General features: G+C 36.9%; 1 protein-coding gene across 1 annotated transcript in view; it reads left to right on the top strand.

The window, feature by feature from the left end:
• Positions 1 to 2,794: 2,794 nt before the first annotated feature.
• Positions 2,795 to 15,232, top strand: part of LOC126873302 (uncharacterized) — a 162,431-nt gene continuing 149,993 nt past the window's right edge. Inside the window, exons 1-2 of the mRNA XM_050634028.1 lie at positions 2,795 to 3,067; positions 11,243 to 11,752. Of these exons, the coding sequence (XP_050489985.1) occupies positions 11,515 to 11,752 (238 nt within the window). The 5' untranslated portion in view covers positions 2,795 to 3,067; positions 11,243 to 11,514. The remainder of the gene's footprint in view (positions 3,068 to 11,242; positions 11,753 to 15,232) is intronic.

Genomic DNA, 15,232 nt, shown 5'->3' on the forward strand with positions numbered 1-15,232 from the left:
TTTGACTTCTTTAATATTTAAGGACTTAAAGATACTATTTATTAGTATTCTTTATTTAAGAATTTAGTATTTAAGAATTAGAGAGTACACAAATTTCGTTAATGCTGCAGCAGTTTGCTGGAAAAGAGTGCTTAATAACTTTATGGAGAAGCAAATTTTTTCAGGGCTTATTGGGGATTTTGCCGTCCACCACGTGCACATTATAAATTACGGTCGAATCATGTTTATTTTATCATCCGGTACGATTAATTATTTCCCAACGATTAATTATTCTCAACATTTCTCGGCAATTAATTATCATTAGACGTTCACGTCTGGCGTTAGAATGGCTGTAATGTTATTGACCGGATCTGAATCTCGCAATTACTATCTTTACTATTTCATATATTATGAAAAAGGAATTAACATTCATATTAAATAAAATTATTAAATAAAGCACGATAATTTTTTTAAATAAGATTAATGCTGTAATAAACAACTATTGCAATTTAAAACTTTTGTGCGATACGATTCCCGGAATAGTCACGACAGAATTTGATAAAAGAAGATCACTCTTGTCAATTGGAACAGGAAGTATCGATTTCATTTGGTAGTTTAATTGATTAATTTTCCATGAGATTGCAATGTCCATTATTCGAATTCGCTCAACGTTGTTTCCGGTCGCTACGAAAATGAAAGTGTCATACGGAAGGTAATATCTGTACGATGGTACAACATTAATCGGTGGAATTTCTGCGAGGCTCGTGCAGCAATGTATTAACAATTTAACGAGCCGACACCTGCGATAGCTATTATAACACAATTATATACAACGCTTCGCGCGGAGGCGTGTATGCGTATTGCGAATTCGTGCAGCAGACTGCATCCGTACGCTAGAATGCAAAGTGAATTGCTTGAGCTCATAGGTCCCGACATAAATTCTCTCATTATTCCCTTTCTTGCCAAACTTCATTGAACGTCTATTGGATAGATTTTAATGTAGCATAATCTAAAATAGTAATTCATTGGAAACAGGTACGAATTTGTGTGCTAACTATGTATTCCAGATATGACCTGTATTCCAGATATGAGATATAAAATTTGATATTGAATTTTGAAATTCTAAAGTGTACTCTGTTCCCTTTCTTTTATAAATTTTAATATAATTTTACGGAAAGTATCATATATAAATTACAGTTTAAATAATATGGCATTTCTAGAAAAAAGAATAGGATATTCTGCTAATTGGATAATTCAATTTTTAGAAAAGCACAATATTAAAAATACCTACGTAAGAATGATATAAAAGTGTGAAGAGAATGAAATTAAGTTTATTGAATATCGTAAACATCGCTTGCAAAAATGCAAAAGAACAAGATAGTAATTATTATTATGATATGTGTTTGATGGTAGACATCTTATTAAGAGTAGTTTCAGATTGCATGCTCTAAGCATGTTATTAAGGATGCTTTCCGATACTAGTATAATCATTTCGTAATAGTTAGCAAGTCAGTGTAAAACAATAGACTGCTACATAACTGTACGAGGAATTTCTGCAACTTTAATAACACCGAGATATAATATATGCAGTTAATTACTTCATCGTGAAAGTTTAATCGCTTGGAAACTAAAGTTCCTGTTAGTACGTTGTTAGGCATTGTTCAATTCGTTATATGTCAATAAATTATTTAAGCGTTAATATATTTTACGTTTGATGCCTTCACCGGATACTCGGAAATTCATTTGTTAATTGTAACGAAATAGTTCTTGCAGTATATTAAACGCAATAGCTCGTAAATTATTAATAAATATATAAAATATTTAGTTCGTATTTCGCGGCTGCACTAGCGGATGTTAGATCGATACTACCACTATCTATCGGTGGTGCGCCGAATTAATGTCGATTGAGATTGAATTCTTCGATTTCCGCCATTACGCTTCCCGCCAATTTGAGATTCACAAGCATACGTCGCGTTCTGCAGTTTTTGTACATTATTTAAGTGATTAGCGTAATTAACAGTGCCAGATATCGTTAGTACTGCTCAACTCGGTTTCAGAGATGGAAACAATTAAGGTATTTGGAGATTTTAAGTCTACATATATCATTTGTGTCAAATTTTCGACATGTGTGTAATCATTGCAAAAGTAGAATGTTCTTGGCGTCGTTTACATGCTTCAGTTCCTATATCAAGTCACCCATGATAATTCAAATACTAGTAAACCGCAATTAGATTACAATTTCAAATTCATAACCTCAAATGAATAATATCATCTCGCATCATACAAATATTAAAACTATCACACCTCATCGAAAGTCCATTCGAATATTCTCTTTCGAAACATAAATCAAAGTATGAAACATGACACGTAACAAGCCATTGGCATCGTGTTTAATTTTTTGTACGAGTACGTGATCACGAGAAAGTGATTATGAAAAGGTGATCAATGGTAATCGTTCGAAAAATTAAATATGATGCCAATAGCTTGTTATGCGTCATGTTTCATACTTCGACTTATTGTTATTGTCTGTTATTGTATTATATATATATATTGTCTTGTTGTATATTGATTGTCTTAATATTCGCATTGTTAATTTAAGATTATGGAATTGAAATTGAATAGCGGTTAACTAGAATTGCCAGGATAGCTTTACTAATCAATCGTAGACGTTGTAAATCTGAGAAAGCATACTGTGATATGATTTCACACACGTTTATACCGAAGAAAGCCCGTTGCAAAAAGCTCGTGCAAGTTCGCCTGTCCTTGTATCACTCGGATAGAATCGCTGGCACGCTTTAGGTGGTGGCGCGCGTGTTACGAAGGGCAGTTCGCCTCCGGCCGCCGTCGAGTACGAACGGATTGATACGACGTTTCTCGAGCAACGCGAACCTCTGTTACAGCTGTGTGTTATATTCTCGTGACAGTTCAGTGTCCAAATGTGCTACCGGCTACCTCCACCCAGTATGCAGACACTCACGTCATTTATGCATCGTTCAACGTGACTATTCCTGACGGATAGTGATCGAATGCTGGAACTTCTACATACACGTTGCACATCTGGATTTTGGCGACTTTACTTCAAGTACAGGTATGTTTTACACATAATTGGATATCTTAGAATTAAGTAGTTTTCATGCAAGATTTTTGACGTTTTAACGCCAGACTCTGTCGATAATATAGGATTCTATGGCATTTTATGTGGGTTTATTGATATTAAAAAATTGTATCGCTCGAATGAAAGATCGATTGTTATGATAAAACTGGTGTCAGTGTTCTATAATAACTTTTGGAATTAATAGAATCTCGGTGATTGGTTAACGTATTTGAGTGTATGAAATAATGACTATAACGATTACAAGAAATTTGGAGTATATTTTTATCCATAGCTTGTAACATGCTAATGAAAGATTTGATTTCGTACTAATGAAAAACGGAGTTCATAACATTTATTTGAAAATCAAAGTAAACCAGAAATAATTCAATAATTTCGCGAATTTAACAAGAATCAATAGTTGAATTCTTTTTCATATTTATTTCGGAACTTTTACAATATGCATCGAAACGTGAGAGTTGATTTGATTGAATCATTAATTTAACAACGCTGGAACGCAATATTCCTCCCTTTCTACGTAGTTGAACAGAAGATACTGTGCATACCAGAAATACAGTAACGAGTGATACTTTTATCTTTGTGTGTAGCAGGGGATTATGAATATATTATTCTGATATTTTCTGTACGATTCTGTACCATGGTATTCTCTCGAAAGTCCGACTCCGGTCTACGGATTATTCATTAGATAATGAAATGAATTATTACCATTGTAGATTTTAAATAAAAGTAGCAAGCTAAAGAGAGATTAATTAATTAATGTAGACCACATCATAGAAAAGGTTTTCCCATCGCGTATAATTTTGATAACAACGTGGTTTAGTAGGTTGCAACGCGTATCTCGTAAACATGCGTGTTTACAATTTTTTGTAAGAAATACAAATTCGGGACTCTGTTTACATGTTGAAAACATATTATTTCGTTCATTTCGAGGATCTCGTCATTTTATCAACCATTAAATGTAAATATACATATATATAAAGGAATTCCTTTTATTTTGAAGAATTATCTCTAACTAAATAATATTCATATTCATATACAGATTATTCAAATTAATACTTTCGTAATTAATGAGTCTTAGGGCTCTTTTGTATAAGATTAATCATTCATGGAATTTGATGGATATTTAATTACCTTCTGATTAATTGAACTTAGAAAGTAGTCAAATTAATTAAGCTCAATTAATGTATCTTCTAACATATATTATGACATAGTTTGTACAATTTTTACATTTAAATTTTTAATTAAGCAGCAATCTAGGAACAGAAATAATGAAAGTTTTCAAACAAAGATTACCAGTTGTACCAAAACTAAGCTGTTTTAAATAAATTTTGCAGAAGGAAGTAAGGGAATAGAGAACTGAATAATTACGGGTTAATTAGACGTGACTTTCAATTTTGTAACTGTGAAAGAACATTTTCAGATAAATTGTAATTCGTGGTCGGCGAATTATTATCTCCGTGTAGATGATTCACAGGACAGGGAAATAAACGGCTCAATATTCCCTTGTGTATTCGCAAGCCGAGGCACGCCGCATTTTCCCCGCAAATTGTTTACGTCTTTTATTTCCGGAAACTGAGCTACGCTGTTACTATTTACTGTGAACCTGTCAGTATGGTGGCGAAGAGGATAAATGATAGCGTTGAAATATATGATAACACGCTAGTATAAAAATCTTACGAGAAAACGTTATGCCAACGATCATACACGTTAATTGTCATGAAATTTAAGGATTATATTTATTGGAAAATTTAAGTCAATGCAACAAACGTAAACGCAAACAAAATTTCATGTGATTAGTATAGAAATATCTTTAGTGGATGTTAAGATTTTAGACATTTTTGTTTAAGTCTTGTTAAATCGAACGATAATGTTTTCCTTCAAACATTTTTTTAATAAAGGAGAATTCTTTTGTTGAATTTTTTTAAACCTTCTGCGAAAATGTTTTTTAATTTTTACAACTACGTTTTTTTAGTTCGCACCCATTTCTATTCGTGTTTGAACATTTCATGTGTAATTTACAAACGTCAATACACGGTAGTTTCAGCTATAATCTTTGTTTTATGGTGCTAATGAACGTTTTTGTTACCATGGGTTATAAAAAATGTTAAAAACGTTGAAACTCCGCAGTTTTTGAAAACTAGGTCGCGTTTAAATCTCTTTTCATATGTCACCGAGTCGTTAGAACAAAGTTATTCGGTTTCCACTATGTTCATTTGCCTAGCTCTTCTTGCAAAATAACAAATTTCAAAGTATAAAAATTACATTTTAAATGAAAAATATACATGGCGAATCATGATCCTCTTTACGTAAATTTCGAAAAATGTCCTTACGTACCTTTATCCATAAAACTTTTCCGGTTATTTCGTGCTATTAAAACGGATAAGTGCCAGGACTCAAAAGAAATCATAACTTCATTGTATTAGAAGTTTTATTCATCTCCTTTAAGTCGACCAATTTAATGAATGCTGGAGTCGGAGATTTAAATCGGACGATCCTAAGTAAACTTAGCATGAAGATCGACGTTTTAACAGGAATAAGTACGAGTAAACGGAAAGAGAAGCGGCTCGGGTGCGCGTTAATTTATTTAAGTTGGAATCTATACGAGCGAAGGAATGTAAAAGAAACAGAGAAACGAGGAGGAGAACGCTCAACGTTATTCCGAAATTGTTCTATGGATTTCTCGTCGCGAAGCTTAACGATCAAGAGGAGTCGCGCGGACGTCTCTCCTGGGAAATTACGAATTACATGTTTTTCAATTAAATATACCGAGACTCGTCTACTGGGAAATACAGAGTCGACGCGTGGAGAGGGGTGACGAAAAATCAACCGCGAGATTCGCGTTTGTTCGTTGATCGCGAATTTTAAAGAAGCCGTGTTCGATCGTTTTAACTTGATATTATGAAATGAAAGCAATTTCCTGATCTGATTGCGTGCATTAAATTTAATTCTATTTCATTCTGTTTGATAATTTTGGAATCGGCAACGCGTTGCATTAACGACACGTAATATATTTTGGGGACAGTATAGATTGGAAGCATTTGCGTCTGAAATGATTAATTTCTTTCCATGATCTCTTGTTTGTAAAGTTTAGAGATTATTTCGTAGAAATGTCAGAAATATTTATTATTGTTGCAATACTTCATTCGATATTCGTGTTTCTTTTTATGCATAATGCAAAAGGAGTATAGAAGAATAATTGCCCAGTTACGCGGTCAGCTTATTCTTGTTCACGCTGGAAGATTAATCTTGCATTGTAAAGCGGATTACATTCTTCGTAATAGATTATCTTTAATGATAAAACGATACAAATGATTTCACGATGAGCATTACTCCATGATTGATCACCGACTCTTATTGAATTTGTCCAAGAATGAATTGCCATTCCATTACTCACGAGAGTTGCGAGTTACAGTTCTAGCAAAACCAGATAAAATCTTGCATGGCGTACAAAATTGTTCAGGATATTTTGAAGAAATAACAAGAAATGCTTTCTCGCATTAATCTAACGTAGGAAGAAATCATTTTGCGATTGAAAGCAATACAGCAAGAAATATAATATCCGCAGCTGCTTGTTCGATCTTTTCAGTGAAATCAGAATTTCATGTCGACGAAATCGAGCGCATGTTATAAAATTCAACTAACGAGAAGAAAAATCATATACGACAAAGAATGAAACATTCGGAGAATATATCTTTCAATTCATCTTTCCCATCTTCGTATTGGAATTTTTCCAATAACGTGTTTGCTTTTTGCGAATCAACAGTTTTCATATTTTTTCCCCCACGACCGATGTAAAAAATAGTTTCCAATTACAGGATCATTTCTCATGCTGCAATTTATACGAATCGACCGGGGCTTCTCAATACTTTTGGTTTAATTAATTGAAAAAACTGAGCGTTGCAGCGTTCGAAGTTCAAATTGCTGCCTCGTCCGAGAAGGATACTCGAAAGATTTTCGTTCTTGTTAGGAAGCAGTTTCGAGTGGTTATTTAAGTCTGTTCCGCAAACGCAAGCCGCTCCTAGGCTTGCACGTTTCGCGGGCCATTTTATTCGCTTCTTTTTATTCCAACTTTCCTCTTCCTTTTCTCCGCCGTTCTCGTTTTCTTCTCTCTTTTCGTAGACCGTTTCTTAAGTATCAGGTAATTAAAAGTTCGAACCCACTACGATTCACGCCTGGAAAGATCAGTGCCAAGCTTGCTCTCGCCTTCTTCGTTCACCTTTCACGAGTGACACGCGGCCCCTCGACTTCCTTTCTTTTTACACCCTTGTTTCCCTTTTTCTGATCGGTTTTTTTTTGTTGAAAAAGTTTGCGGCTGTCACGACAGGTTCGACGTTCCGATGAGAAAAGTTGAAAAATCCCACAGTGGTTTCTGAGCGAATGCCGACGGTTGTTCTAACGTTCTTTAATGTTCTCTCGCTTTCTTGGAATGCTCTTCACCGGGACCTGGAAAAACTGTCTTACGCTTTTGAACGAAAACTTCTCCCTCGCTAGTTACCAATGAATTTCGACTGAAAGAGATGAAAGCTGCATGAAATATGGTGAGGATTTAATTACGTCTTTTAACCATGATTTTTAGGTTACTTTATTTCCTTTGAGCAGGGCCAAATGTATACAGTATATTCATCACATGACCATTTTAATGAAAATACTACTTTATCTATACCTACAGATTTTTTACACGTGTTAAATTAATTAACGTTAAAGCAAATACATTGTCTTTCTTTCTATAGAAAAGGAGAAGAAAACAAACATAAAACAAAGAATTTGTTTCAAAATAATATATCGTTGAAATCTTTCACTGAGCTGAGCTATCTTCTTTGTCTTAAATTGCATTCAACATATAATTTTTTCATTGTAGAAGCAAGAGGTATATTGTAAATGAGAAAGTAACACGATAAAATTGAATATTTGTCGAGCTAGAATGGAAGAAGCCGCGAATTTCGACGAGAAGCAGAAATCGTTTTGGAGAGAGTTGAAAAACGCGCCATTCTTGGATGGAACAGTGCGGTCTGGGGAAAATGATAGGTGCAGACCGTTAATGGTTTTTTAGTTATGCAGAGAAACCATTAAAACGTTTGCCCGCTCTCGAAGAAATTAATTCCAATTGCCGTTATCGCGGTGGTTGAAAAAGCTGCCTACCTCCCAGCTAGTGATCGCGGTATGTGGATGCTAGGAGGGATACCATTATCGCCACCACATTTCCCACATCGTGGGTGGTTCGGTCGGGCCTCAGAGGAAACTTGAGTTCTTTTTTCGTATTACTTCACGTTCTCGTGTACGAGTATGGAATAACCGAATAATAGAGAACAGTACGAGCAATAAGATTCTTATATTCCAAAGTCTGCGATATGTGTTCGATTTAATTGGATTCTTGTTAGTACTCCTCGATATCGTCTATGAGCGAGAAAACCAGAAAAAACGAAACAATAATGGCAATACCATATTTTATATTTTCATTAGCCTGTGAAATGAATTAATTGTTCGTAAGGAAAGTAAATCATCATACTCGCGACTATCCATTTTTCTACCAAGCTTTTATTTCTCGAGTTGAAGTACCGACTTTGCGATGATGTTCCATAAACTCATTCTTATTATCGGATAATTATTTTTATAACGGACCATAAATATTCATTTTTATATCGGGACAAAAATAATAAACGTCCGATTGGAAAATGAGCACGAGCGTGACGACACCTTTTACCGAGCCATCTCTTTGCTCCACGACTCGGTAATTTTATGTGCTTTATGTTATCTTTCGATCGATAGGATCACCATTTTCTGCTTCTAAGTCTTTAATATCTGGAATCTCTGATATTTCCCCGGCTGTTAGTGCTTCGAAGAAATAAGGAATCTTTCATTGTCATTGTCTCTTTCGTTTCGTTTCGTTCCCTTCCTGGTGACCCAGTTAGAGGAATAAAATTGCCCTTTAAAAGGAGCTCATTAAAATACTCGTCGATAAATCGACGTTGCCTCTTGCTAATGAAGCTTCCGTAATTCTTCAGAAGGTTCGCCGAAATTATAAACAAAAAAGAGAAAGTGGGTTAACGCGATCGAAAAGTTGAATCGACAGCGAGGATGTGGACGACGACGGTTAGAAAAGAGAGCGGGGCAATTTGCGAGGCGTAACTTCCGAAAATCCGTGGATTTCAATGAGTGCTGGTGGCACAGCTGCTTAGAACGAGCGAACGGTGTAAACTTCTCGACGGAAATTTGCGCGACGACAGGAAGTCGCCGGGGCTATATTTACGAAGACGGAAATATTCTCGCGGAAGTAAATTCCCGTTTACGATGCCACCCGGTGCCGTTTCGAAAAAGCTTTATTCCGCTGCATGCGCGTCGCTTAAACATCAGGTCACCGGTTATAAGCTGCGGTTTCATTGTATCGTAAAATTACGCCAAGTGTGAAAAATACGAGCCGACAGGTATCAAACGCTTCTACTTAAAATCGAAACGGCATTCCTCGATGCTGTTTCAACCGTGTCGAGGTACAGATGGTTTTATGGTATAATTTATGTTTGCCATTCAATGAAAGACGTGTTTGGAGAAAGTTCGGGAATATTGGCCCGCTTGGTATGTTATCTACTAAAATAATACACATAAAATAATGATTATCGGCGAAATATAAACAAAGTTGCAATAGTTGCAAAGTTGCTGATACCAATTTTATTGACGTGTTCGTTAATTTCATATATTTTATCAAATAAAGGACTTGTGAAAGGAGGAGTAGTAGAAATTCTTAGAATCTTATGATAATATCCGCACAAAGTGGACCAAAAGGTGAAAAATTCGACAATCGTCTAGTATTAAAATTGATTCTCTGGAATATCAGTAACGGTGTTAATTTATCGTACAAATCCCCAATTCTAACAAGAATTTCATTATCTTTTCTCGCTTTGAACAAGCTTCGTACCAGAGGGAATTGAACCGTGAACAGGATAAATCCAGATTTTATCCATAACGAGTGGAATAAAAATTTAGATTGGATCAGGTTTCTTCGAGAATATTAAGGATCAAATGGAATCCAGGCATATGTCTGTCATTCATGAAGCGGTTGGACGCAGTAGTTAGCGTTGCTCGCCATTTAAAACAAATTCACGCGGTGGTTTTTTTCCATCCCCCTTTTTCATCTATCCGGACCGTTGTCAGTCTGATCTGTTTCACAGTCAACGAATTCCGTACGCGTCCGTGTCGGAACATCCGCTGTTCCGACACCAGCATCGATAAAACTAGCTCAGTGACATTTCTGATCCGGTAAACAACCGGCTGCGCTATTCTTTGTTCAACCGAATGCCAGTTTCGAAAACGATGAACGGCCGTCCCGTCAGAACTGTAGCATCGATCAGTTTTACGTTGCATTTCGTTTTCTGTAAGAGTGATTGGTCGAAACGAAACGCTATCAGATATTAGGAAATGATAACAAATATTTATTTTAGAGGTATTTCGTTTTGTTTTTCATTTTATTTCCACTGTTTTTATTTAATCCACACAGATGGGATTTGGATGAAAAAGCAAAGTTAAACGAGTATCAAGTAACTCTATACCGTTGCAATAACGTCAACGCTTTTTAGTTTGCTTTGCACGAAAGAAAAAAATTATTTGATGTTGACGTGCTGACAGCGTTTGACAGGGAAAACTTTCAATTTGATTGCAAACGTTCCTCAATCAATTATTTGCTCGCGACTACAACTTTCGTTTCAACGTGGGAATCAGTGTTGAGCACCAACCGCGAGAATTCTCATTGCGAATTAAACGGCGGTGGCACGCGACGGTCACGAGAACGGTTCCCAAGAGGCGTACGATAAAGTCAAACTCGATGGTACCTCGATAACTCGCTTATCGTGGTCGGATTATTCGCTTTCGTCGAACGAGAACGACAGTATCGTTAGCTGAGCGATAAATGGCCACCGGCTTGAAACATCCTACGTTTAGACTCGCTGTGAAAATCGAGAGCCTTTATCATATTCATATTCATCTTCTTTAACAATCATGATATGTAATATGTAATATTATTTTTTTATAATATCAAAAATTTTGCAAGGAGAAATCACTGAGAAATATTTACCTATATAAATATAAATAAATGTATATATAAATTTATTTGTCATGATTTCAATGAAGTACTAACTTTGTTTTTCATTTTGTTCTTTCTAGGATGCTTAACGGAAACAATAAGACACCATTCCAGGAGCGTCGTTTTATATTCAAGGGCACACTATGATGAATACGTGAAACTTTAAGTATAAAAGTGACGCAGGAAGAAAGACAGTGTATTGAACTTGAGAACAAATCGTATAAGAATGTGTCGAAGTTCGCGAGAAGTTTCTAGCCGAAAAGAAAGGAGAGGATGGTTGAAATCGGTGAGATGATTCCATAGATTATGTAGAATGTTTTCCTGAAGAGAGTGCGGAATCCCATAGACGAAGATGTGCTGCTCGGGTGGCCCTGGTGGCATCAGATTGACCAGATGTGGCGTGGTTTGTGGAATCGCGGCGCTCGCTGCTCTCAGCACAGCGCTCGTCGGTCCTGCTTGGCTTCACACCGAGGAAAAATTGAATAGTCCTTTTCAACCACGTAACTTTGCCAATGTCGTGAGTGTGCGATTCAACTTGGGGCTCTTCTTGGTCTGTCCGAAGATCGTGGCACCTCCCAACGTAACATTGAGTGAGTAGCTTTTCCTTTTACCGATGTAATTTTTGCAGGATTAATTTGGAGCTCTGTTATGATCTAGTTGATAAGTGATATGGCGAAATATAATATAAAGTAGTAATTTTTGTATTAACACCGCGAGTGAAACATGAGTAGGTAGAACATCTATCAGTGACTCTAATATATTTGCAACCTCTTCAGATACACATGTTTGTTTTAACTATAAGAACTTGCTATTTTCAAACGTGTTAAGTAAGCTTTGAAAATACGACGAAGCAGAGATCTTAGATTTCATAATTTTCGAATTATGTATTATATAATTTTCGAATTAGGGTATAGGATTTATCTATTCAGAAATATTAGAAATTAGGGTTTCCAATGATTTCTATCCTATATGATAAGTTTATTGATAGATGGATCTATTTACAATGGATTAAACAGGAAACGATAGTTATTTAACGTGAACTAATTGCAGTAATGTGCTATAATTAAGACAACTAAATGGATAATTCACAACTCACAACTAATAGTTTACAACTCATAACAACTCGGCAACTCAACTCTTCACTCCTCACACCTCGACTCTTAGTTAACAACTCATAACAACTCGACAACTCAACTCTCCAGTCCTCACAATTCGACTCTCAATTAACGACTCATAACAAGTTGGCAACTCAACCCTCCACTCCTCGCAACTCGACTCTCAGTTAACGACTGCCTGTTAATTCGTCCTTCTCCTGTAAGCATCCTTTTGTCTCTTCTCATAACCCCACCACGTACGTGTTCCGTAACTGTCCACGGTCATGGTCACATAGGCCTTCTTCCGCGTAACTATTCGATTGAAGGACTGACGACACATTGATGGGCCGCTCGGCCCATTGAAGTTTCCAGACCTTTTTGGCCTGTCGGCACTTAGGCTTTCTCGCAACATTCTTTATGGTTCACCCGATATTTCTTAGGCAATCTATCCACGATACTACAAGAGAAATAATATTCTGGAAAGTAATATTTGACAACGTGATGAAATTATTCTGTATTATTTAGTGAAGCTTTTTGATAAAATCTGGATAGCTAAAAACTAAAAGAGGTGAGAGAAATTCGGTAGCAAGTAACAATTTTATTCTTGCTGGGAGATTCTCACTTCGTCCCATTGTTCTTTTAACAACGAACGAAGAAGCAGATAAGGTGGAAGAGGAAAACTGTTAGGATTACAAGGCTATCTGTATTCATTAAACTCTTATCTTCCATACTTAGGCCTTGCTAATTAAATAGTCTGACAGAATTAATACGCGATACCCTTTGTCTTCAACTTCTATCTTTCTGGCAAGCGTTCGCCAAACCTCAACCTTTTTCTCTATTTTCTCATGAAACTTTTCGCGAAGTTCAAGCAGGAAACCTCTATTCAAAAGATCTTCAAGATCTCCCATCAGCCTCATTCTTTTATAAAACCTTTCGCTCTTCGATAAAATTGTCGCCCAATTTAAAAAACTGAATTACACATCTTTTCAATGTCATTGTGGCTTTTCAACGTTCCAAAAAATTCTTTCCTCGATCGAGGAAATACTTTGTAAGGTTTCCAAAAATTCTATCCTCGACCGAGGAAATCTAAAATGAAATGTCAAACTTTTTAAAGAACGTTTCGAGGAAAAACATGACGATCTCAGGTAAATCATCTAGGGGAATAGTTTCCTAGAAAGTCTGAACGTTACAGATGTCTATCAGACATTTTCACAAAGTCAATATCCCAGCTGAGTTAATCCTGGCCGAGATCCTTGGTTGATCTTGCAGTTGAACAGAATTTCATCCGAAAACTTTCCTCGTAAGTTCAACACCGACAAATATAGAAAACATCGCTGAAAGTTCTCGCGCGCGTTCCGCGCTTCTGAGAAAGCGTGCCCACTCGTGGCAACTTCAACAGAAGAGGCGGCAGGGGAGGGTGGGACACCTTTATCTAGAGACTTCGAAATTTTCTGTCAGCTTTGCGCGTTCTTCTTACTCCGTAAGAAGAAAAGAGAGGGGATCCCGGAGATTGCCACCGCGTTTGAACTTTTCTCGACGAGCGGGCCCACGTTGTCTCTCAACTCTAGGACGAAATCTCGCAGGACAAGGAGGGGTGAATAGCGTTTGCGACAGGCGAAGGATTTTCAGGAACGGCGTCGAGCGAACGTAAAAACAAATGACAGTGGCTGTAAAGCGGGGTCGAGGAAAGCTCGAGAGAAAGGGGCACGGTTACAAGGGTGGTTGCAACCACCCGGACGATGACAATTTCTTTTTATTTCCCTTGCTGTCTCGTCTCGCTCGCTCGACCAGGAGCTTTTCACTTTTATTTCTTTTCTTGGCTCTCCTACGTTCTCGGCGCCCGTGTCTTCCTCGTCTGCTTCCCTTTTTCTTACTTTCCTTGCCGTGGTCCAAGATTTTTTTTCCTGCCATCCGCTCTATGTACGTCGTACGTGTATCCTTGTATGGGCGTGCCGACGTTACACATCAGTTTATCGCTACGTTTTCTGTTCCTTTTTGTAGTTTAGTTTGTAGTTTTAGTTTTTTGTAGCCTAGCTACTATCTACTGATTAACGATGTAAGTGGGTGTGTGCGATTCTTCGATTTTTCGGATAGGACAGGCTTATTTTCTTATACCTTTAGAAGCTGAATGGAATGATCAAGACATTGCTTTTCAATTATAAAAGAACAGTACTTCGAGCCACGTTTTATCTCTTTCGTCCATATGGCCACAGTCTTTCACAATGATCTCAAAACTTGGGTTAATCTTTCAACTCGGAGACCGAAGTTCTGTATTTCACTCTCTCCCGTTGTTTTCTTGACGATGTTCAGAACTGAGATCCAGTTTCGATGAATGGAAGGAAAACACACGGAGAGGGTCAGCCCAAGTTGCAAGTGAGACATCGGATGCTCTTCCTCCTGTATCCCCCTGGGATCAGAGTCTTGTGCTGTTCGGCATTGTTGTCTTTCTCTTTTTTCTTCGTCTCCACGATCTGACATACCAGCACGGATGGGATTCTTGAAGCAACCGTAAGAGAAATCCACCTACCGGGAAATCAAACTCGTGTGCAAAGTTTCCAGGAATGTTTAAGAAACCATATAGCGATTTAGTTGTTTTCAAATGACAATCTCTAGAGAATTACGAAAATTGATCTCTATTTAGAAATAGAGACGAGGAAAGAAAAGATTTATCGACCTAAACTAAATCTCTAACTAAAGACAAATTCTTGTTAATACGATATAACATAATATTATATAATGATTCTGGTCGTCGTTACTTCTCAAATTATCGTCTCGTCATTTCTAAAAGGAACGTTAATGTAACATATCGCAACTTAGAAGAGGCTTCTCGAGTTTATCTTCGTGGTCGATGATACGTCGTTTTCTTCACTTGCCAACAAAAGTCCATTTCCTTTTCTTTCCTTAGAAAAGCCCAGCGGAGGTTTTCCCTGCAGTTTCACACGATTAATTTCCCTTATGCGATCAGACCCGTTAGAG

The sequence above is a fragment of the Bombus huntii genome, chromosome 14, assembly GCF_024542735.1.
Source record: "Bombus huntii isolate Logan2020A chromosome 14, iyBomHunt1.1, whole genome shotgun sequence".
Taxonomy (NCBI): Eukaryota; Metazoa; Arthropoda; class Insecta; order Hymenoptera; family Apidae; genus Bombus; species Bombus huntii.